A 23,930-nucleotide genomic window follows, 5' to 3' on the forward strand; every position below is an offset into this window, starting at 1 on the left:
CTTAAATACTTTGTAAATAACTGTAAAAAATGGAGTGTACGCTAACGTACTGTGTTAACTCAACAGGATGATGATTCCTGGAAAATATGGAAAATTCCAAGAATGTTAGGCATGGAAAGTCAATTGCGGTTGTGTATACTCTGTGTACATATTGAAACCAGTTCTCTCTGGGCGGAATTTGTAGACAATAATAGATGCATCAGTGTTCGTTTAGTATCCGAGGAGGTTAAAAGCATTAAATTTTGATAATTTTGATAATTCACTTAATAATTTCCTATGACCAGAATATTTCATTGATTTTTTATGTGAATGATGGATCCCAGTCAGGCTTCGACATCCGTCTTGTGTTTACATTAGCGCCCAGAGACAGTACACTGCAGTACTAAAGATGTGTACACTTCTGAAATGACTTTCCTTGCCTTACATCCTTGGAAAATTCTATGTCCAACGTGATTTTCAAAAATTTCAATGTGAATGTTTATGTTCTGGCAGTTCTAGAAAGTAAATATTAATATTCCTTAAATAAAAACAGCTGTTTAACAATTAGACGCGTATTTGTAGTTAAGTAAGGAAACGTCTGTCATCCTTGACCAGTCAACAGTTGTTAATCCAGGGGTAGACCTCCTCGTCAAATAAAAACAGCTTTTTAACAATAAGAAGCGTATTTGTAGTTAAGTTAGGAAACGTCATCCTTGACCAGTCAACAGTTGTTAATCTGGGGGTAGACCTCCTCGTCAAATGAAAGGTCACAATTGAAATTATGTTTACAGTCCCTTTAATAATCCCAGGAAAAGCCAATAATAGCAAATGAAGACTTGTTGAAATCTCTTGGAATTTTGCTAAAATCTCATGAGTTAGTTATATACAAGAATACCCACAAAAGTTGAGACTGTAAAGACGACCAGAAGCTCTTGAAATATGACAGTCCCCGGATTAAAATATGTATTCTGCCTTAGATATAGTAACATAATGGCTTATTCAATGATTTGGCAAAGAACCTAAAAAGTTTACAGTTGCAGGGAATCGTGAATGTAAAGAAACAAACAGTATAAATTTCGTACAATCGTCTCTGAAGTCTCATCCTTTGTGGTTTATCCCTGAAATTCAAAAACTTTTCGAAAGGATTAATTGATGAATGAATTACTCTTTTTAAGTATAAAAAGTGATTTTTGATTATTTTAACCTGGAATGCAGCTTCAGTATCACCCTGATGAGCAGTTAGCATGGTTACAACATCCTCTCTGGAGAACTTACCCCGGCTCATTAAATCATCATACTGAACAAGTTCATCAGTTAAAAAATAGAAGTCTTATGTTAAACCTATGTTTTCAGAACTTGACCGTTTTCAAACTTATGCCTGTCAAAAGACAGGACAGTTTGCCGTCAAAACATTATTTAAAACTTTTCTTTCATGAATAACTATTGTTGGATATACTTTCTAATGGTAGCACCAGTCAGATTAGAGTGTATGTATGCATTCTCACCAATTTATCAATTTGAGAGGGTTTGGCACTGGATAGCACCTGAGATTTTAAAAGCTTAAACCTAAGTAAGGCCCAAACTTGGGCTTAGATAGAACCCAAATCCAGGATTGGGTCTGATTCGACCAATGAGAGACTGTTTTTCCGATCAGCTGTGACAAGGAGATGTAAATTTCAAAAATTCAAACTTTATGTAGATACATTTTTTTCATAGTATGTTTATTTTGTATAATTAATAAAATTTGACACCTCAAATAGTTCATGAGATTTTAAATGTACAAATATAAAAGACTTTACGAAATTCACGATCATCAGCTGCTGAAGACTCAAGCCTTAAAGAGAGAAAACCCCAAGATGGTTGGTTCTTACTAAACTCAAGTCCATCCAAAACCCAGGTCTTGACTTGAGCTTTACTTGGGTCTAAGCAGACGCAAAGACCGGGTTTTACTCGGGTTTAAGCTGTTAAAATCTCATCTCTTGTAAGAATGCATACACACTCATATCATTGGTGCTAATATGATAAAGCATATTTCAAACAGTGTTATCATTAAATTTACTAACAATTCTATTTGATTTCCAATCCCATTTGTTAAACAGAAGAGAGTCTCTATTCCAACTAGAAGATTCCTTCAGATTGTAAAATCTGGATAAACATGGAATATTGGTTAAACACTTTTCTAACCTTCTTCTGCCGGGTCTCCACACAGTCTGTCACCGCCACCCATATGTTTCCTTTGTTGGCCCTCAGTGCCTCACGAGCCTCCAATTTGGAGATAGTTCCTGATCAAATATTTGAATTGGTGGATAGTTAAAGGTGGTATTTGAAAAATACACCCCTGAGACCAGATTTAATGAATAGAAAGAAGTAGCTAAACAGCACAAACATGATTCAACCACTTTTCTTTTGTACCGGTTCAAGCAGAGGAGAAGTGGTTGAACCACATTAATTGGTTCAACAATATCGCACTATTGATTGATTGATTGATAGCTCACCTACAGTATTCTCCTCAGCTTCATGTCCCACATTGCTGGCCAAAGTCATCACAGTTTCAATCATGTTTCCCCAGTTCTCATTCAACCAGTCCACGGGGTTACCAGCTCCACAGTGTACTGCTGCTACCTGTACATGTATGCGTACATTTTGTTAAAATTGTCTTTTATTACATTAAAAATATATGTTTTTATATTAGTTATAAAAAACTAACCTTATAGAAAATACATGACTATACTATTATCTAGCACAATGTTTTTTATAACTTTTTTATATCCACAGCAATAGAGACACTAGAAAAGGATTTTTTTGATATCCACAGCAATAGAGACACTAGAAAAGGATTTTTTTTTATCCACAGCAATACAGACACGTGGCGTGGTGGCGTGAGTAAGATAAAATTTAAATCTGTTCAGATAAGTTATCAAGCTACAGGTGAAGTTTTGCACTACTATTGTGAATATTGGGATTAGAACCCTTAACATTAAACCAGGTTACAAATCCTACTCTTCTTTTTGAAAAATAGAACTGAAAATGTCCAGCCCATCTTATTTAATACCTGAATATCAATTGTCCAGCCCATCTTATTTAATACCTGAATATCAATTGAAGAGAATCCAAACTCCTCGGCATCCTGAGCAAAATTATCGATTAAGAATTATGATTATGCAATTCTTTATAAAAAGCTGTTTTTTTTGTTTGGAACAATTTTTATTTTCTAAGAACTATATACCCAGCTCTTTACAAAGGAATGGTTCAATATTATTTAATGATAAACCATTTGGCTACGCCCCACTATAGTTTCAGTAGAAGTAAATATTTCCATTTACTGATAGCGCCGATTGAAGGATTCATAACTCTGATTGGATAATGAGAAAGATTGAAAGATGTTACCGCCATACTATTTTATTGGTTCAGAATAGACAACAAACACATGACTGAACCCTGATTGGATCAGGCGCTAATGGACTCGGCATACAGGAGTTTCCCTCGGGGGTTTATTATTGAATACATTTGGGGGTTTAAATTTCCACTTTTCTGATAATAAATGATACATTGTTTAAGGGGGAGGAGAAGGGAAGCAAAAATTATTATTTTTTGTGTATTGGACCAAAGTATCAAAATTTAAAAGTATATTTCATAGTCTGTAATTAGGTTTGGAGACTTGAGATGTTTTTATACAGGGTGTCCCAAAAAACATGGGAATTCAGTGACGAATGGTATATCGTCTTTGTTATGAATTAGCAATGTAATACCTAATTTCAAAAGCCATAATATAATTATGTCTGCTAGAGTTCAATTTATGAAAACGGTAAAGATGTGCAATTTTCTTGGTTTACTAAGTACAACAGTATGCAGTCAAAACGTAAACAAACAAAATGTAAACATAGCAGACGAAACTCTTACAGATTACAGCTTTCTCAGAAGGTATCACTATACTAAATCAAAGAATTATTTGAAAAGACGATATCGAATTCGTCACTGAATTCCCATATTTATTAGGGCACCCTGTACTTACCCTAAGAATTTGGACAAGCTGTATACTAGAATTTGATTCTTTCTTTCCAACTGTCAAATCTTCCATGGATCGGAATCTAGAAATAAAAACAAAAAAGTAAAAGCAAAATTTTTAAACTCAACTTTTTTTAAGTGGAGTTTAAATTCAACATTAAAAGGACTGTACGTGTAATTTCAATTCACTTTATCTGATCAGAGCTGAAAACTTTAAAATGGTGGACATCAAGATTAATGCTTAAGTCGCATGAGATATCCAAGAAAGAAGTTTAAAATTCTACCAATCAGCGACCAGCGTGTCAAGTTTAGATGCACTCTAAACTTTTGAAAAACTGGTTTTTAGTTTTAGCGCATTTCTGGTGATGATGATGTCATATCAATTGAACTAATTTGATTGTTTGAACGAATGTAAGTTTTGGATTAATGTTTATGAAGACTAACGTTCAAAATGACTATAGTCCTCAAATGTGATAAAATTGTTTTTTTTTTAATAAGTTCATATTAACATGATTAAATTTATATTTGTTTGAATGCTCTAAAAGCCGGCTTGTGAACAGCAGACTTTAGTTGAATCGGATATTAGTCCAGTCGATATCGCATCCTAACTTGAGTAACTGTAATTGTTATCGAAAGTAACTTTTATACAGTAGGGATATCCAAAAAGAGAGGATTTTAAGAAGAAAATCAAAAGTGTGTCCAGTGGATACTCAGATTAAGTAATCAGGATTAAGGATATCTCATTCTAAAGTTTTCAGCTCTGGCAGGAATTAGAAATGCATATTTTTGTTAATTTAAACTGTATATATATTTATTTGTGATTTCTCTGCAAAAGTGTCTTGCGCATTTATTGCTTATGAGAGACAATTGAGAATTTCATAAAAATTAGAACTTTTGTTGTAAATCGAGAATTGCTATATTTGGATGAAGGGGATGGTGACTTCGTGAATTACGAATTCCAATAAAAAAGAACTAAACTAACTTTGTAATTTTTAAAGTTTGGAATCATGAGAGGCGGCGGTAGGCGATTATATTAATATAATGAAGACGACTTTCGATTTCAATTTTGATTTAAATCAAGCTTTTGAACAGCATGGATACACATAAACATGGAAACAAAGAGAAACTGTCAACTAAAAAATTTTCTCTTTAATTACTTGTAAAATTGTAATTAGAAAAAAGCTTGTTAAAAATTTAAACTTAATTGAGAATATCGTCTTCATTATATTGATATAATTGCCTACCGCCGTATAATCTTTGGCTAATGATTGCATTTGCGTAGTTTGGTTTAAATCTTTATATTTACCTCGCAAAGTCAGATATACTACCGGACATACCGGACTATAGACAAACAAAATATATTACACATTGAAACAAAAGATGTATACCGGACTCTGCAGCAAATGGGTTTATGTAAACCCTTTGCTTTAAAAAAAAACAAAATTAAAACCAATTACGTTAAACCCAGAATTTAAGAGAAATTAAACGAATATATAAAATGTCGTCTTCTATACTTTTACGGATAATGGAATGCTGGAGATATTCAGTTTTTTTTTAATAGTTATATGAAGCTTTGTAAAACTGTTCCCATGCATTTAATGGATATTAATTTATTTTTTAACAATTGATCAGATTCAGGTATAATAGTATAAAGTAAAAACCGTACTGACAAATTGTCAAGACGACATTTTATATATTCTTTTGATTCTCCGAAGCTCTGGGTTAAATGTTAATTTCTAAAAAGTATTTTATTTTGTTCCTTGAGATTTGGAGGTGGAGCACCAAGGAAACCTCTGTCCATGGATAATGTGAAGGATTTGATTGTATTCTTGTTCTGAACCTAAACAATATTGTATTCTTGTTCTGAACCTAAACAATATTGTATTCTTGTTCTGAACCTAAACAATATATATTGTATTCTTGTATTGACCTAAACAATATTGTATTTTTGTTCTGAACCTAAACAATATTGTATTCTATATTTATGAAATGTATTTCTATGAAATGTCTTTCTATGACACCGGAAAATGAACGATGATTTTGAGAATAAACAAAATATTCTTTTTAAAATGATTGAAAAAAAGATCGATATGAAAAAGCCGAACGCGGGGCTAGAATATGGTCGGGGCTGGGTTGTAAAAGTTGGAAAGTACTAAACATTTGGGTATACAGGTCCACTACAAATTTGAAGTTTAGGCTATGTTGATAATCCCACTACTAACCTGTAGTTTAGGGTATCCTTCTCCACTACTAACCTGTAGTTTAGGGTATCCTCCTCCACTACTAACCTGTAGTTTAGGGTAGCCTCCTCCACTACTAACCTGTAGTTTAGGGTATACTAACCTGTAGTTTAGGATAGCCTCCTCCACTACTAACCTGTAGTTTAGGGTAGCCTCCTCCACTACTAACCTGTAGTTTAGGGTAGCCTCCTCCACTACTAACCTGTAGTTTAGGGTATCCTCCTCCACTACTAACCTGTAGTTTAGGGTAGCCTCCTCCACTACTAACCTGTAGTTTAGGGTATCCTCCTCCAATACTAACCTGTAGTTTAGGGTATCCTCCTCCACTACTAACCTGTAGTTTAGGATATCCTCCTACACTACTAACCTGTAGTTTAGGGTATCCTCCTCCACTACTAACCTGTAGTTTAGGGTATCCTCCTCCACTACTAACCTGTAGTTTAGGATAGCCTCCTCCACTACTAACCTGTAGTTTAGGGTAGCCTCCTCCACTACTATGGCTAACATAGCCACTATCAGGCCCTGGTTGGACTTCATTGCTACCAAACTCCCGACGGGAAAGATAACTTCCAATACCTGGAATAGTCAGTCAATTATTATTTCTGTCAATTTATCTTTTAATGCACATATAAATACTAGAAAGAAGGAGAAGCAATCAGATATCTTAAATCACGATAAGAATTAGATACATGAAGTAACATGAAGTAACATGAAGTAACATGAAGTAACATGATGTAACATGAAGTAACATGAAGTAACATGAAGTAACATGAAGTAACATGAAGTAACATGAAGTAACATGAAGTAACATGAAGTAACATGATGATTGATGATTGCTTACCCCAGCTCTCAAGCCGTGATTGACTTACGGAAATGCCGGAATTAGGCCTGATTAAAATAAAACCGACCTTGGTTGGTTTTAGTGTCTTTGAGTCTTATTCTAATCAAATCCCAAAACCGCCAATTTCAACCATAAAAATCCACCAAATAAATTATTTAACTCATTTAATAAACTCTAATCTGTGGAAAATTAGTCGCAACTTATCCCAAAAGCTCGAGTCTTAGATTTGTTTCAATGACAGCTTAGTCTTGAGCCTTAATTTTCCCAAGTTTTTAAATCCCGAGCTCAGTACAATTGTCTTGCATAAAAAGTTTTGAGTTTGAAAATTGAATAATAAAGATATATAAAAATTGAAATAAATAGTTATTTTATTTAACCTCCTGGCCCTCTGGTGGAGCTTGTGACAGTTGACATGAATGTCACCGGTTCCTCAACATCTGAGCTGTCTGTTTGACCGGCCAAATAGCTCTCAGCTGGACCACCCATGTGCTCAGAGTTTATCGAGTTCTTACTGTTAGCGCGGTAAAATGTCCTGAAACAGTTCTTTTCTTTTGAATACTTCTAACTAAAACTAAAATCCAGGCCAAGTTAAAGGGACTGTAGGGATAATTTAAAGTGATCCTCAATTTGTAGAGTGGCATATTCGATTCACAACAGTACTCTTTAAACCCGTGACTGATCAAGGTTGTCGAACCTATCCTTATCAATCTACAGAAACGATTTAAATTGTTGAACACTATGTTAACAAATGATTTTAAGTTTAAAATATATTAATATTCACTTTCTAGAATTGACAGACAATAAATATTTTCTTTCGATTTTTTTAACTTGCTTTAAATTATTTAAAATATTCTGTATTTGCAAGGGACACAAGTAAAGGATCAGCTGCGTTGAGTTCACACTGTACGAAGTGTACACCGGGTTTTACAGGAGTTCAAGTGCTTTTTGAGAGATTTACACATGGAGTTCTTTGTACTTGGTGAATAGTGAAAGGTTTAAAGGGACCGTTATGAAGGGTGACTTGAAATTATCCGTACAGTCCCTTTAATTTTTATCTATAGTAATGTTTAACATAAATATCATGGATACCTAGTTTGGAGTATTCGGCTCTTCATAGATTTAACTTATACGCAATCCTAGTTATAAATCAATCATCGATATCCTACCTCCTTTGTTGATCCATCCAGTTTTCTCCATCCAGTCTTTGATCCATGTGAAAGGATTGTGCTCGCTTCAAGCTTGGTTCAAGGTTCCGGGAGAACCGTTTAGACCGAAAGTTTCGTTTTCCATTTACCTGGAACAAAAACATTTTGATGCTTAGAAGTTAGTTTTTGTAAACTTCAATAAACGACAAGGATAAAACAGATATAAGATATTTTCTAATCACATTAGACGTCCTTTATACTTTATAATAGAAAGAAACAATAATCAAAAGAGTTTTAACAGTAATTATAGAAATACCTGAGCATTTTCTTTGCATTTAATGATTAGTTTTTTAGCCAATGAAGACGATATTTATATATTATAAAAGCACAAATGCCGCTGAGCATTTCAAAATCTAGAGGAACTTTCAGTTTTTTCACAGTTTCGGATATTCTTGCAAGCCTGCAAAAACTTGCAGAGCGGGAAAGCTAGTTTTTTGATTCCTTTCTTTAAATACCAATATAAAACTCTAGCTAGCATTATTGTAAAAACGGTATAAGCCAATTTTTTTTTCTAGGGCTATGCAAATTATATTTTTTATGTATTTTCCAAATCTTAAAGCGGAGTTAAAAATGACGTTATGGCATAAAAGCTCCTTACCTGCTCTAAACCTCTTCGGGCAAAGTTTTGTGCCATAAGCTCAGGCTCTGCCAAGGAATGTCCTGACAAAGTTCTGTACATTTTCCCCTCCATTCTTCCTTCCATTCTTTCATCCAATCGACCCTCTAAATACCCTTCCATTCTACCATCCATTCTACCATCCAATCTGTCCTCTACTCCACTATCCAAATGTCCGTGCTAAAAAAGATTTTTTTAAAAATTTCAAATAGGTCTTAACTAGAACAGAAGTAGTTCATTACTTGGTTAGATATTCACAAGAAGACTTTAAATTAAGCCCCTTGCATGGTCTAAAAAATCATTATAATATTTAAACCGGTTCTGACCCATTCATTTTATTGTATCATTCTGCATGACATGTAGTTTTTGGCTTGTTTTTTGCATATATTTTCTGTCTGGGTCAAAATTTGGCTTAGTGTAAAAAGAACAAAAGTTGAGAACAAACAGTCAAAAAACATGTGCCTTTCCACATCACCAATGTCATGTCACCTGGGGGATATGCTCTGATCGATAGGACTGGTTTCCCTGGTTCTGTGCCCAGGCCTTCAACTCTTCCTTCTGCCTCGTCCAGTTCTCCTCAACCCACCTACTCTCCTCCTAGCAACAATATTAACCCATTAGTACCAACAGTTCTCCTCCACCCACCTACTCTCCTCCCAGCAAGATTAATAACCCATTAGTACCAACAGTTCTCCTCCACCCACCTACTCTCCTCCTAACAACAATAATAACCTAATAGTATTTAATTATAACCCAGTAGTTTTTTACGGGCAACACCGGGCACTTCAGCTAGTTATTTATATAAATAAAGTAGTAATTTCTGTCTGTCTGTCTGTTTGTATAATGGTTTGTTTGGATGTTTGATCATAACTCATAAACCTCTTGACAGATATGCCTCAAATTTTGATTAGAAAAATTAGCAAAACCACAGTAATAGTAAAGCTGGGTTTCCAAGGTATTTTTAAAGATAAATATAAAAAAGTGAAATTACCTTTGGTTTTGGCGACATGAGGGCTCCTCGAGCTTTTAACCTTTCGGTCAGCTTATTAGTTATATATCCAACCTAGATACAGGTAAATATGTTAGTTATATATCCAACCTAGATACAGGTAAATATGTTAGTTATATATCCAACCTAGATACAGGCAAATATATTAGTTATATATCCAACCTAGATACAGGTAAATATGTTAGTTATATATCCAACCTAGAGACAGGCAAATATGTTAGTTATATATCCAACCTAGATACAGGCAAATATGTTAGTTATATATCCAACCTAGATACAGGCAAATATGTTAGTTATATATCCAACCTAGATACAGGCAAATATGTTAGTTATATATCCAACCTAGATACAGGCAAATATGATAGTTATATATCCAACCTAGAGACAGGCAAATATAATAGTTATATATGCAACCTAGATACAGGCAAATATGATAGTTATATATCCATCTAGAGACAGGCAAATATGATAGTTATATATCCAACCTAGATACAGGCAAATATGATAGTTATATATCCAACCTAGATGCAGGCAAATATGTTAGTTAGTTATATATCCAACCTAGATACAGGCAAATATGATAGTTATATATCCAACCTAGATACAGGTAAATATGTTAGTTATATATCCAACCTAGATACAGGCAAATATGTTAGTATATGTCAAACAATAAATAAAAAGCCATAACATATGAGGGATCGACCAGTTTTTAATAGCTCCTTATAATTATTCAATTAAGAAACTACAGCATTTCATTGTCCCTGTAATAGTCTTGTAAAAGGAAGGACAAGAGTCTTGAACCTTCTTACCTCCGAAATTGTGCCTCCTGCCTCCGAAATGGGTCCTCCCATTTCTGATCCTGCCTCCAATTTGTTCAATGAGGGATTGGAGGAAGCTTTTTTGAGAATTCCCTGAAAGTTGTTATAAAGGTATTTTTTAAATCTGCGAACTTTTTTTGTGTTGTTTTACGATGTACACTAAGAGAACATGTTCACAATTAAAATAGAAGATGGGCGTGAAGCGCCCTAAAATGTTAGTATCTTTAAAATATGAAATAATAATAATATAAAAAAACACATTTTAATACCTTAGCAGGGGCTGGTGCATCAGGGTTTGGTCTGCGAAAAATTTATTTTTCTAATTGAAAAGAATGTAACTATCAATTTTACCGCCTTTTGACCAATACCAACCCTAGATTCCCCCAACAGAGGGATGTTGAGTTATCTAGTAAATAGTCATTTTGAATTTGGAGTATGAAAGAAGGAGTAAAACGTTCCTTAGAGTCTGATTTGATTTGATTTTATTTAATTATCCTATCATACCACTCTGCGAAGTTTTCGTGAACAAATTTGTGCATTTTCATCTCAAAAGACAATATGCTCTGGATGTTTGTAAGCAAAATTGGTCTTGGAAACCCTTGGTACGGTCAAATTCCCTTAATTTCCATGTACAGTAGAAGTTTAACAATTATAAATTTCAAAATTAACTTATTCTTTAAAAAATCAGTTAGTCTTTCAAGTGGTCTCAAAATTTAAAGTATCATAAAATTTTACATATTTTAGAAATTTTGAAATAAGAAAAAGTATATTTTCCTTTTTGTAGATTTGACGTTTCCTGTAGACTCACTAGAAGAATCGGCGTACACAGGGTTCATACTCATGCCCTTAAAAGATTTCAAATTGTTAAAAAAAAATAAAAATAATTTTGAAAAATCTTTTCTTTTTTAGACTTTACCTTATTTTTATCCATTCTCACAGCATAGTAGGTAGCAATAGCATCATCAATATCACTCTCATTACTTTCACTTAATTATATTTTTTGTATAATTCTATTTTTAATATAAATATTTTCATGTCAAAAAGTTTTACCAAAATATGTTTTTTTTTTATAGAAAAAGTGTTTTTTTATTCAAAAATATTCTAAAAATATTTTATGGAAAAATAAATCAAAACTGTTTCAAACTAAAAATAAGTAACACCCCACACAAATGATAAAATGATAAAAAATTAACTCGTTTTTAAGTCTTAAAAAATATTATTAGAATCCTTTAATTATTGGTACCTTTCACATTAATAAAATATTTGAACAATCTCTTTAAAGGAACTGTAAGCAAAATTTCAATTTCTTATTGTTTTAAATTAAATTTTTTACCTAAGTTTCTTCTTCCCTTTCTTTTCTTTTTCTTTCTCTCTCCTTCTCCTTCCCTTCTCCTCTTCACTTTCACTTTCCGAGTAGTTTTTCTTCTCCCTTCTCTTCTCCTTCTTATCTCCCTCATCTCTTCTTCTCTCCTTTTTCCCCACTTCCTCTCTTCTCTTCTCTTTTCTTTCTAGCTCCGAATCTGAACTGTCAAACTTCTTCCGGAGTTTCCGGACTTTTTCTTTCTTTCCAGGTTTCTCATCTCTAAACATTGAAGAGATATAACTTAAAGGAATTGAAGATGATATTTAAAGTGAGCCTTCAATTGTAAATTGGCGTGTATGATTCACAACAGTACACTTAAAGGGACTGTAAAGGAAAAATGAAAGGGGGTAAAGGATGAAACCTGAGAATCTCAGAAGTTGAACGATACCTATATGACATCTATCTGATGTTCCTGTCTCGAGAAATTGATATATAACTGCAGTGTCAAAATTATATATATATATATATATATATATATATATACAATTTGTATGAAAGTTGTAGTATTAAACAGATCATATTCAACAAATACGCAACCAATCTGAAAACGATTAATCCCACAGGAGCCTGAGAATCTCAGGGGTTCTCCCATTATAATTTTTTAATTTTCATTTTCCATTTTAATAGATATAATTGATAATATTATTACATATAGTCCGTATAGTCACCAGAATAGTAGTGCAGTATATTGGTCACGTGATTTCGAGCTAGAAACACGACAATATTCTCCACATTATGGTTGCAGACCTTTATATTTCAATATTTGATAATTTGAGAATTAGAAATATCATGGGTCTTCGACATTAGGTTGCAAAATTATCAGTTTTTTTAAAGTAAACTTTTACAATATATAATATATAATATATAATGAAGAGTAAGAGTGAACACACCGTAATCTTATAGAGTGTGCAATATGTATGTTACTGTACCTAAGTGTACAATATGTATGTTACTGTAGCTAAGTGTATAATATGTATGTTACTCTACCTAAGAGCTAGTTTAGTTGTTCTGCTGCACATTGTACATACCCGTACACCAGGGTTGTTCATGTACGTACAGTGCTCACAAGTCCAGGACGCCCTGTTAAATATTAATTTTAATTTTACACACTATACAAGGTTACCCACAAAGGGTGAAATTTTAAAGACGACTTGTCCGTTTCCTTATATTCATGAATCTCAGCGACTGTAAATATGTTTCTTTCTTTGCCAAATCATTTAATAAGCCGTTAAATATTCTTTAAAGAAGACTTAATGTTAATCTTGGAGTTGTCAAATTATGTTAGTTTCAGGTCGTCTTTACAGTCTTAACCTTTGTGGATAATCCTGTATTTATTATTTTTCTTTTTAAGATAAAATCCAACCTGAATTTGACATTTTATGACTTTTCTAAAAAAAAATTTTTAAGGTAGAATAAATGGGGAGATGGTGGGAAGTGTTAACAAAAATCAATAAATGTTAATGTTTAAAGTAAAACCTAACATTTTTTTTATAAAGCTATCTTAATTCATGATTTCATTAATATATAACTTTTTCAACATTTATTTCAGATTTAAATTTTCAATTTTTATATTGTTTACCTGGGGGACTTGTCACTGTGTGAAGATAATGAAACAAATTCTTCATCTGATTCTCCTGTCAACATTGGAAACCGGTTTTATTTTCAAAACTAGGTTTTAAACCGGTTTTATAGAGTGTAAACAATGATGTGAACTGGTTTTAGAAAAAAACAATAATGCATGAGAACTAGCTTCGATTGCAATTAAAGTCAAGTGTTTAGGTCTACAAGAATATAACACGTTCTTGATGAACATAAAGTGAATCCTAGATATATGAATACATAGCAAGAGTTTTGTATAATGTATAATTCTAAAAAATCTTCTTTTTATTTTTAACTCTAGGTAAATTAATAGCCCTAAAATATGAATGCAATTGATATATCAATATTAAACTCATTTTTCCACAGCATTTTATCTTAAATATGTAATACGACATTAAAAAAAACTTGATATGTATTCATATATCTGGGATTCATGAACCTGGTTTGGAAGCGTGAATGATGGGTACATCAGGTACAACCCCCCTAATTTTGGTAAAGGGGGAATTGACTTTTGCACCCCCCCACCCCTTGTAACCGTCTTTGCTTTGTATATGGATAAAAATTGTTTTCAACTAGCTTTGGAACCCAGCGTTGCCCAAAACCAAGCTAAGAACATTTCCGTGATTCTTCCGAGTTCCCCAATCAAAAATTGAGGCAAATCGGTCTAGGGGTTCTTGAGTTATGATCGGACAAACAAACAAACAGACAAACAGAGATTATACATTATATATGGAGATAAGATGGTTCCAATTGTTTCCTGTGAAAAAATCAAACATTGGAAACCGGTTTTATTTTCAAAACTAGGTTTTAACTAGGTTTTATAGAGTGTAAACAATGATGTGAACTGGTTTTAGAAAAAACAGTAATGCATGAGAACTAGCTTCGATTGCAATGAAAGTCAAGTGTTTAGATCTACAAGAATATAATACGTTCTTGATGGGATTCACTGTATATAAGTTCATGAACCTGGTTTGGAAGCGTGAATGATGGGTACATCCGGTACAACCCCCCTAATTTTGGTAAAGGGGGGAATTGACTTTTCCACCCCCCCCTTGTAACCGTCTTTGTTTTGTATATGGAGAAAAATGATTCTAAACTAGCTTGGGAACTCAGCGTTGCCCAAAACCAAGCTAAGAACATTTCCGTGATTCTTCCGAGTTCCCAAATCAAAATTTGAGGCAAATCGGTCCAGGGGTTCTTGAGTTATGATCGGACAAACAAACAACCAGACAAACATAGATTAGAACATTATATATGGAAATAAGATGGTTCCAATTGTTTCCTGTGAAAAAATCCTCCGAATCTGTTGAAGCAGATCTATCCCGGTCTCCACGTGTTTTCTTCGAGTTCCTGGAGGCGTTTCTAGAGGCATTCCTGGGACAGAAAAGAAAACAGATAAAAACAACAAAACATCCTGAACAGATTGTTTCGCTATTTGTTTATAGTGTTGTTACCTAGACTGGCTGCTAGAGTTGTGTCTTGTTCTTTCCTTATGTCTGATGGATTTTGATCGTCTAGAGTTCCCGGATTTGTTAGAACGGTTTGATTTCTTAGATCTTGAGGATTTCTGGCTTTCACTAGGGGAGGAGGAACGTAAGTATGCCTTATGTTCATTGGAAATGATATTGCATGAAAATAGATGTTCTATATTGTTTAACATGGTTAAATTAGAAATTTAGAGGTTGTTCAATATTTTAAAGTATGGGCAGGGAGAGAGAGAAAGTGTTACAGTAGACTTTAATGAGTAATGCTAACTCAACAGACTTTTATGATGTTGGTCCAAATATGTTATATTAAAAGATATGTAAAACAAGGGACCAAATATAATAAGAAGTTGTTGAACTTCTTAGACTAAGTTGAACCCCTTCTCTCCCTTTTGAACCAGATAGTTCAGCCGCAACAATTTCTCGCGCTCTTCAAATTTGAATTCCAATGATTCCTTGTTTAGCTCATGCATGCTCCGGTTCAAACTAACTCCCCCAACTCCCAGCATGCCTGGCATGCCTGGCATTCCACCCCAACCTTCAAATAAGAGGAGCATTTACTTACAGTACATTATGCAACAAAATAATCATTGTTACAAGCTGCGTCAGATTATAGAAAACCCTATGTTTGTTTTCAAATGCCAATACTTTGTTATTGTGATACAATAAGCTTTGCAATAAAGCTTTCTATTATTGAAAAATCCCCCCACTGCAGAACAAACAAATTTATTCAGTTTTGCTATGTAAAAAATAGGAACTGAGAATGACAATAACAACATTAAACTGTGTTGTTCTAACCCACTAGGAAATTGCTGACAAGAGATTTTTCTTAAAGGACTTGAGTCTTTGCCACAAACTCGGATTTTTAAAACCCAATTTCTTTAAAACCAAATGTCGTAGACCGTAGATATTTCAAACTATGAATTCTGGTGGATCAAACAATGTAAGTTTGAAATATGAAAGGTAAGCATCATATAGTTGTTGAGATATAGGTATTATAAAATTGGGATTTGTTGCAAAAACTCAATTCCTTTGAACATAACTGATACTAACCTGGAACTATTGAAGGAAATTGTCCATGCTGAATATTAAAGGGTAGATTGTTGTTTGACCACATATTGTTGTTGTTGTTGTTCCACAGTCTTCCATCTCCACCACCACCACCCAACATGTGCAAACTCTTCGTGGAGGTTGCTCTTTGGAACCCGAGGGATGGATTTGGATAACCAGGAACATTGGACATCTCGTCTCTCCAACGAACTCCTTCCGATGACTCCATGCTAGGGTCTAATCTTGCTCTTGCCAAGTCATGCAATGAGGAGGATCTGGAATAATAAAGATCTAAACTTTTGTGAGGAGTCTCATTAATCTTGAACATTTGAGCTCAATATCCAATGTGGGCTCTTTTAAATTTGTGGAACAATACTTGATTCCTTTATTAAATTATTCCTGTAGGGACTGACCATTAAATGATATGGAACAGGAATTAAATTAATCTGTATGTCTGTATAAGATGAAGGCTTGATCTTAAAATTTACAAAACAAAAGTTGACACTCAGGGGTGGATACAGAGCTAGGTGATCGTTGAAGCAATGGCCTCATCTCAGGAAAATTGCTCCCCCTAAAGAATTTCGGAGAGCTTCTAAAAATGGAGAGAAAATTACGAGTTGGCCCAACCCTATTAAGAAGATATTTCAGCTTCAGAAAAGCATTAGCATTATCAGTGTCATCTGTTAAAAGTGCTACTTAAGAATATCTTATCTCAGAGTTAGGAATATTCTTATTATTGCACTTACCGATTAACCCTGTTAGCAAATCTTCCTTTGGTTACACCCCTAGAACTTCTTCTGGAACCTTTAGCTCCTGTTCCTCCTGGGGGATAGTCTTCCGAGGGCTGTAGATAAAGCAAAATTTAAACAAATCTGATATTATTTAGATCTAAATATTTGATAATGTCCTTAAATATGATGAAAAATATACCTGAGATGGAAATGAGATGTCTTCATGATAATTAGAAGGTCCTCCTGCTGTCCAACCATTCCCATTCCAGTCTCCAGTTCCGCCTGGGGGCACCTCACCACGTGGCATATCTAGATTCCCGCCAAAACTTGGATAACTGGTTTGAGCTGGGAAACCTGCAAGTTGTAGTGAGGAGCCAGGATAGGCTGCGTTAGTGATCTGCTGGGCTGTTGGGTAGGAGGGACTGGCACTTGTTAGTGGATACTGTTGGTTGGGCGGATACTTGGTCTGTGGATATATCCTACCTCCGGGATATCCGCTTGCTTTGTTTGGATATATATTATTATTACTTGGATATCCATTATTGTTACTTGAATATCCATTGCTGGATTTTGGATACATTGATCCCTGGGCCGGATACATTGAGGGATACTGGGATGAGTTGGATATTTTCTTCGGATACGCCTGAAACAATAATACATTTCTTCAAGTACGCCCAAAACAATAGTACATATCTTCGAATACCCCTAAAAAAATTGTACATTTCTTGGGATTCTCATAAAACAATAATACTTTTCTTCGAATACCCCTGAAACAATAAAACATTTCTTTGGATTCTCATAAAACAATAATACATTTCTTCGGATACTCCTGAAACAATAATACATTTCTTTGAATACCCCTGAAACAATAATACATTTCTTCGGATACCCCTGAAACAATAATATGTTTCTTCGGATACCCCTGAAACAATAATACATTTCTTTGGATACCCCTGAAACAATAATTTGTTTCTTCGGATACCCCTAAAACAATAATACATTTCTTAGGATACCCCTAAAACAATAATACATTTCTTGGGATACTTGAAACAGTAATACATTTCTTCGGATACCCCTAAAACAATAGTACATATCTTGGGATACTCCTGAAACAATAATACATTTCTTGGGATACCCCTGAAACAATAATATGTTTTTTCGGATACCCCTAAAACAATAGTACATATCTTCGGATACCCCTGAAACAATAATACATTACTTCGGATACCCCTGTAACAATAATATGTTTCTACGGATACCCCTGAAACAATAATACAATTCTTCGGATACCCCTGAAACAATAATATGTTTCTTCGGATACCCCTGAAACAATAATACATTTCTTTGGATACCCCTGAAACAATAATATGTTTCTTCGGATACCCCTGAAANATTCACACAACCTCTATTTTTGAAGGTTTTAAAATATTTTCTCATGAAACACTTAATTTTATATTTTTTGTTATATTTCATAAATAAATAATTACTTTCTTATAATTACTCACTTTCAAAAAACTTACTCCAAAAAATTTCCTTTTTAGAGATCAGGAGTTTAAAATAGAATAAGGTTTTCCATTTAAAGGGACTGTTTACATAGTTTTAAGTGACTTTTAGCTGATTTACAGTACAACCCTAAAAAGCTCGCTTATTCGATGAAGAATGTTATTTATTATCTTAAATTTCAAACGTGGTTTCGCTCTAGAGTGACCCTTTAGTAAAAGTAAATTAAACCTATAAAAGTCTGACCCCGTCAACCTTGTTGCACCGGCTAGTCCTATTGAGTGTCTGATTTATTTACCCAATGTCCGGGCGATTCAGTACAAACTGGGACCGGAAAGGTTGACCCGGCTCCGAAATTCAAATGAACTAGGGCTGCCCGTGGGAAGGTCACATATACCTGCTAATATAACAGTCCTTTGGAAAATAAATATCTCCATTTGAATTACAAAATATTCCGTTTTTTCATAACACAAAAGAGGAAAAGTGAAAAATGAAAATGCTAAGTAGATTTTAAAAAAGTTTGCCTCTTTGAACTAAAATGCCGTGAGGGGAGTATCCATATGGTGGAAGGAAGGAGGAAGGGGGATTAAAGAGAAACAATTTACATAAAATCTTTTGAGGTTTTTGCCAAGAAAAACGAGTACATCTGCTCACTGGGCCTTTAAATTCTTTATATTCTTTAACCATAGCTATCTATCTATCTATCTATCTATCTATCTATCTATCTATCTATCTATCTATCTATCTATCTATCTATCTATCTATCTATCTATCTATCTATCTATCTATATATCTATCTATCTATCTACCTACCATATTAGGACTGGTCCACTGTTCCCTGGTAGAACCGGTTCTGCTGTGTTCACCGGCTCCCCCTACTCCTCCTGTAGCTGTGGGTCGACCAGCACCCGGCATAGGAATACTCTGGACAAAAATAGATTTAGTTTAAAAATTTGATTCTACCAGAATTATTTAACACATTATATGCAACACAATGCATTTTATTCAATTCAATACATTTCAGATTGAATTTCAAGAAAAAATCTATCTTTTCTTTCATCTTTTTTTTGTATTTAACAAATTTCAATATGTTCCTGCTTTCTTGTACTAGACTAAAACTTTTGAGGATTTTTCTAGTTAAATTGATGGATTTTTAAAATACCATAGAAATTAACAATTTTTCCCAGTCAAATTTTTTATTTAAGCCAGCTATAAACCTTCCCTGGGTCTTGTGAGTTTTTGATCGACTTTTTTTGGACACAACCAAACCAACAGACAAACCATTTATACAAATAGAATATGTTCTACCTGTGGTGTAGGCCTGGGTCTGTTTAAAGTTGACATTTGGGCCAGAGATGCAGATTTCTTCGGTAGTATTGGAGGAGGGGTACCTTGATAAATAAACATAGATAAAATTGGAAGGGGGAAGGGGGCAAAGACCCCCCTAAAAGCAATGCATTAATGTATGTATACCAGGGTAAACTATAGGTCTAACTTATAAAATTATGAAAAAGTATATTAGTGTTGAAAGTTAAAGCTAGCATGGAGATAAATGTGAAAACTAGCATGGAGATAAATGTGAAAACTTTGGAGATCACATTTTTGCCATCTCCTCGGACATTGCATTCAGTTGTGCAACTAGGGGGTGGGCAATCCGGATTACACCCCCCTCAACATATTTCGCCCCCTCTCGCCACTCACAGAGCCAAATTTTCAACAATTGAAAAACTCAGTTTTTTCGGCCTTAAACATTCAAAAGAAAGCTTTTCAAAGCTATTAAGAATTATTAGCTGTGTTGACATTATGGTCAGTTTTGTTATTATTATTTATTTTGTTGTTTGTTATTATTATTTTTGTTCTGGGCTTTTAGTTTAGAATGGAAGCCATGACCAAAGTAGTTGATATAAATCTCACACAGCGCAAGAAGGACGAAAAACAAGATTGAAGGATATGTGAATTTAAAATATATTTCAATGGAGAAATTACTTAATGACAGTAATTGTAACTTTGAGCAGAAACGAAACACATTTCTGTCAAAATACACACTTTAATATTGTCAAAGAATTTAAATTGATTTTTGAAACTTGCAGTTGAAGTTTACTAACACAAGTTTACAAGTAAACAAAGAGAAGCTGGTAGAGGATGAAATCCCCGAAAAAGGATTAAGAAATCCGCAAATTAGTCGTGTCGGAACCAGAGAAGACCTACTTAACTTCCTATCCTTTTAAACACTCGTTATTTATCATGCAATTATATCTAGAAGCAATAACAGTACTTCTAAAAGCTGTTAATTGGCAGTTTTTCTTTGCTTACTTGTTTATGTGCATTAATGGTGTTTGAAATCTTGGTATAATACAAATTGAAATTGAAAGTTGTCTTCATTGTATTGATACAAGCGACGACGACTGTAGGTCAGCAGTCCTTTCTACCTGTCTGAACTGGGACTGGAGGAGGAGGAGGAAGAGGTCGACCTGCCATAGGATGACCGGGCTGGGTTACCGGCTGCAAGCTGACCGGTTGAATGCTGGCAGGTAAAGACGGTTGTCTTTGAAGGGTACCAGATCTAGATATTTTTATCAAATAGAGAGTCAAGGATATTGGAAAAATAAATTACTCTTCTTATTTTGATCCAAAGTTGTTATATCATTATCATTATTATTCAAAAAAACAGCCTGGAAGGGACTATACACATAGTTTCAAGTATCCTTCCATTCACATGTTAGATTCACAACGATACCCTTAAAGGCTTTGTCCAATCAAGAACGAATAAAAATTCATGAAAAGAACTAAATTTCTATGAAATTCACGAAAAAAACGAAATGATCGCATAAAAGATCATATTTCCTTTTTTTTCATATTTTTATTCAACTACAAAGCACGAGATATTAAAAATAAAAAATCACAATTTACTATGTAGTTTGGACCCGCCTAACCAGAGTTGGTTGTTTTGATTGGTTTGGCCCATTATAAGCGAATAAGAATTGTAAATAAATAGATGGATGTACACTGTACAGTGTACATTTTAAACAAAACAATGATGATAAATCATGAAAAAGGTAAGGAGGGGGTGAAAAAGTATAAGGGAAAGGGTGGGCACTCAGCGGAAGGGTTGTAACAGAGGGAAACATAGATTAAAAGAACACTGATATGCCAAGTTCAACCCAGGAGTACATAATCAAGCTAACCTTGAAGCTGTTCTAGAAGGAGCAGGACTAGGTTCAGCACTCAGTCCTCCTGATCTTCTAGTGTTACGGCGAACAAGTTAATATCAAACTAAGTTTAAAAAAAGAATAACATGAAGGAAATACATTTAGAAATATAGAGATTTGGACAAAAAAGGAAGTTTAAATGCCAACTAGTTTCACTGAACAGAAAAACAGACATCCAGACAAACAGACAAACAGACAACTATAAAAAATAGATAAGAACTGAAAGACCGGTGTATATAATCAATATTCAAAATAATAACATGAACATCATACAAAAAACAAGAAACATGAAACTTAAAAACAATTCAAAGCTATGTTCAGACAAAACAAAAAACACAGTAAAAAACGACTAGACAGTATAAAAAATAAGTGGTTCCAAGGCAAGTATGGTTGCAAAGCTGAAACAATGGTATGCATATATACCAATACAATGCTAAACAGAAAATATTTCAGCTTAGTTTAAGTGGTTCCAAAGCAAGTATGGTTGCAAAGCTGAAACATAAGACAATTGTATGCGTGTATACCAATACAATGCTAACAATATAATATTTCAGTTTAGTTTAATTGGTTTCAAAGGAAGTATGGTTGCAAAGCTAAAGCATAAGACAATGGTATGCGTATATACCAATACAATGCTAACAATATAATATTTCAGTTTAGTTTAATTGGTTCCTAAGGAAGTATGGTTGCAAAGCTGAAACATAAGACAATGGTATGCATATATACCAATGCAATGCTAAACAGAAAATATTTCAGCTTAGTTTAAGTGGTTCCAAAGGAAGTATGGTTGCAAAGCTAAAGCATAAGACAATGGTATGCGTATATACCAATACAATGCTAACCAGATAATATTTCAGCTTAGTTTAATTGGTTCCAAAGGAAGTATGGTTGCAAAGATGAAACTTAAAACAATGGTATGCGTATATACCAATACAATGCTTAAACAGAAAATATTTCAGCTTAGTTTAAGTGGTTCCAAAGCAAGTATGGTTGCAAAGCTGAAACATAAGACAATGGTATGCGTATATACCAATACAATGCTAACAAGATAATATTTCAGCTTAGTTTAAATGGTTCCTAAGGAAGTATGGTTTCAAAGCTGAAACATAATTGAAAAGACTAAACGTTACCTTTCTGACATGATCGGTTCTTTTCGGGTGTTTATGATACATATCATCGCAAGCTGCGCAGAAGGCCTGATTGTGGCACTGCGCACATGACAGCAGAGCATTAGGTGATCCGCACAGATCACAGGGGTGCTGGACTCCACCTGATAATAATAGGTCAGAGGCAGAATTTAAAGAATTTGAGCCGCGGCTTAAATTTAAACCTCGGCTTAAATACGGTTGGTTCCACTTAAAATTGTATAAAATGTTTTAAGATTTAAGCCGGCGCTTAAATTAAACCGGGTTTTGGCGGATTTAAGCCGCGGCTCAAATTCTTTAAATTCGGTCTCAGGAATAATAAATGAATAAATGAATAAATGAATAAGTGAATGAATAAATGAATGAATATCTGAATATCTGTACCTGGTCTGTGTCTAGGGGGTCCTATTTCCTCGTATTCAGATTCTGTAAACACCCGGGAGAACTTCGGTACATTCATAGTGCTCCCCTGTACACAGTGTACAATATATTATACAGCTGTAGTGTACAGTGCAGTGTACATTATATTGTAAAGTATACTGTACACTGTACAGCATATCATACAGTATTAGGTATATAGTTTATTGTAGAATATTATGTGCAAGTTCAGTGTTTGGCACAATTATGTATGTATATATACAATAAATTTTACTATATTATGTACATAGTATTGTACAATTCGTACAATATTACAATGATAACTACAAAACTTTGGAATAGAAAGCCGATATTAAAGCAATACTTAAATGTATTTGATGTTGTTAGAAAGCAAATAGTTTTACTGGTAACTTTTTGAACTATTTAAAATCATAATTTAAGTCGAAAAGTCGTCTTTCTATTCCAGAATTTTATGGTTATCATTGTATATACAGCATATGTAGTATTATTCAAAAATTTCGTTGACAATCTTTTTAATTACTGTAAAATCTATAAATCTTGTAAATTACTCTCCAACAAAGAATTTATAAATCTTGTATGTAAATTACTCTCCAACAATGAATTTATAAATCTTGTATGTACAATACTCTCCAACAATGAATTTATAAATCTTGTATGTACAATACTCTCCAACAATGAATTTATAAATCTTGTATGTACAATACTCTCCAACAATGAATTTATAAATCTTGTATGTA

General features: G+C 33.8%; 2 protein-coding genes across 2 annotated transcripts in view; both read right to left on the reverse strand.

Moving 5' to 3' along the window:
* LOC111708028 (uncharacterized) overlaps window positions 1-21,691 on the reverse strand; it is a 34,842-nt gene extending 13,151 nt beyond the window's left edge. Inside the window, exons 1-30 of the mRNA XM_023481271.1 lie at window positions 21,626-21,691; window positions 20,870-21,003; window positions 19,749-19,831; window positions 19,254-19,364; window positions 17,140-17,583; window positions 16,956-17,053; window positions 16,213-16,484; window positions 15,615-15,697; window positions 15,130-15,278; window positions 14,958-15,049; window positions 13,656-13,710; window positions 13,064-13,156; window positions 12,047-12,295; window positions 11,630-11,699; window positions 11,488-11,558; window positions 10,983-11,013; window positions 10,705-10,806; window positions 9,878-9,949; window positions 9,376-9,483; window positions 8,869-9,066; window positions 8,232-8,359; window positions 7,443-7,597; window positions 6,691-6,800; window positions 5,744-5,824; window positions 5,291-5,325; window positions 3,992-4,067; window positions 3,068-3,106; window positions 2,475-2,601; window positions 2,164-2,261; window positions 1,184-1,276 (exon numbers count right to left, since the gene is read on the reverse strand). Of these exons, the coding sequence (XP_023337039.1) occupies window positions 1,184-1,276; window positions 2,164-2,261; window positions 2,475-2,601; window positions 3,068-3,106; window positions 3,992-4,067; window positions 5,291-5,325; window positions 5,744-5,824; window positions 6,691-6,800; window positions 7,443-7,597; window positions 8,232-8,359; window positions 8,869-9,066; window positions 9,376-9,483; window positions 9,878-9,949; window positions 10,705-10,806; window positions 10,983-11,013; window positions 11,488-11,558; window positions 11,630-11,699; window positions 12,047-12,295; window positions 13,064-13,156; window positions 13,656-13,710; window positions 14,958-15,049; window positions 15,130-15,278; window positions 15,615-15,697; window positions 16,213-16,484; window positions 16,956-17,053; window positions 17,140-17,583; window positions 19,254-19,364; window positions 19,749-19,831; window positions 20,870-20,918 (3,372 nt within the window). The 5' untranslated portion in view covers window positions 20,919-21,003; window positions 21,626-21,691. The remainder of the gene's footprint in view (window positions 1-1,183; window positions 1,277-2,163; window positions 2,262-2,474; window positions 2,602-3,067; window positions 3,107-3,991; window positions 4,068-5,290; window positions 5,326-5,743; window positions 5,825-6,690; window positions 6,801-7,442; window positions 7,598-8,231; window positions 8,360-8,868; window positions 9,067-9,375; window positions 9,484-9,877; window positions 9,950-10,704; window positions 10,807-10,982; window positions 11,014-11,487; window positions 11,559-11,629; window positions 11,700-12,046; window positions 12,296-13,063; window positions 13,157-13,655; window positions 13,711-14,957; window positions 15,050-15,129; window positions 15,279-15,614; window positions 15,698-16,212; window positions 16,485-16,955; window positions 17,054-17,139; window positions 17,584-19,253; window positions 19,365-19,748; window positions 19,832-20,869; window positions 21,004-21,625) is intronic.
* A 284-nt stretch (window positions 21,692-21,975) lies between these two features.
* The window catches only part of LOC111708073 (E3 ubiquitin-protein ligase RNF31), a 17,207-nt gene continuing 15,252 nt past the window's right edge, over window positions 21,976-23,930 (reverse strand). Inside the window, exons 4-5 of the mRNA XM_023481330.1 lie at window positions 23,179-23,263; window positions 21,976-22,919 (exon numbers count right to left, since the gene is read on the reverse strand). Coding sequence (XP_023337098.1) covers window positions 22,711-22,919; window positions 23,179-23,263 — 294 coding nt within the window. The 3' untranslated portion in view covers window positions 21,976-22,710. The remainder of the gene's footprint in view (window positions 22,920-23,178; window positions 23,264-23,930) is intronic.

Source organism: Eurytemora carolleeae, unplaced genomic scaffold (genome assembly GCF_000591075.1).
Source record: "Eurytemora carolleeae unplaced genomic scaffold, Eaff_2.0 scaffold5, whole genome shotgun sequence".
In the NCBI taxonomy this organism is placed as follows: domain Eukaryota; kingdom Metazoa; phylum Arthropoda; class Copepoda; order Calanoida; family Temoridae; genus Eurytemora; species Eurytemora carolleeae.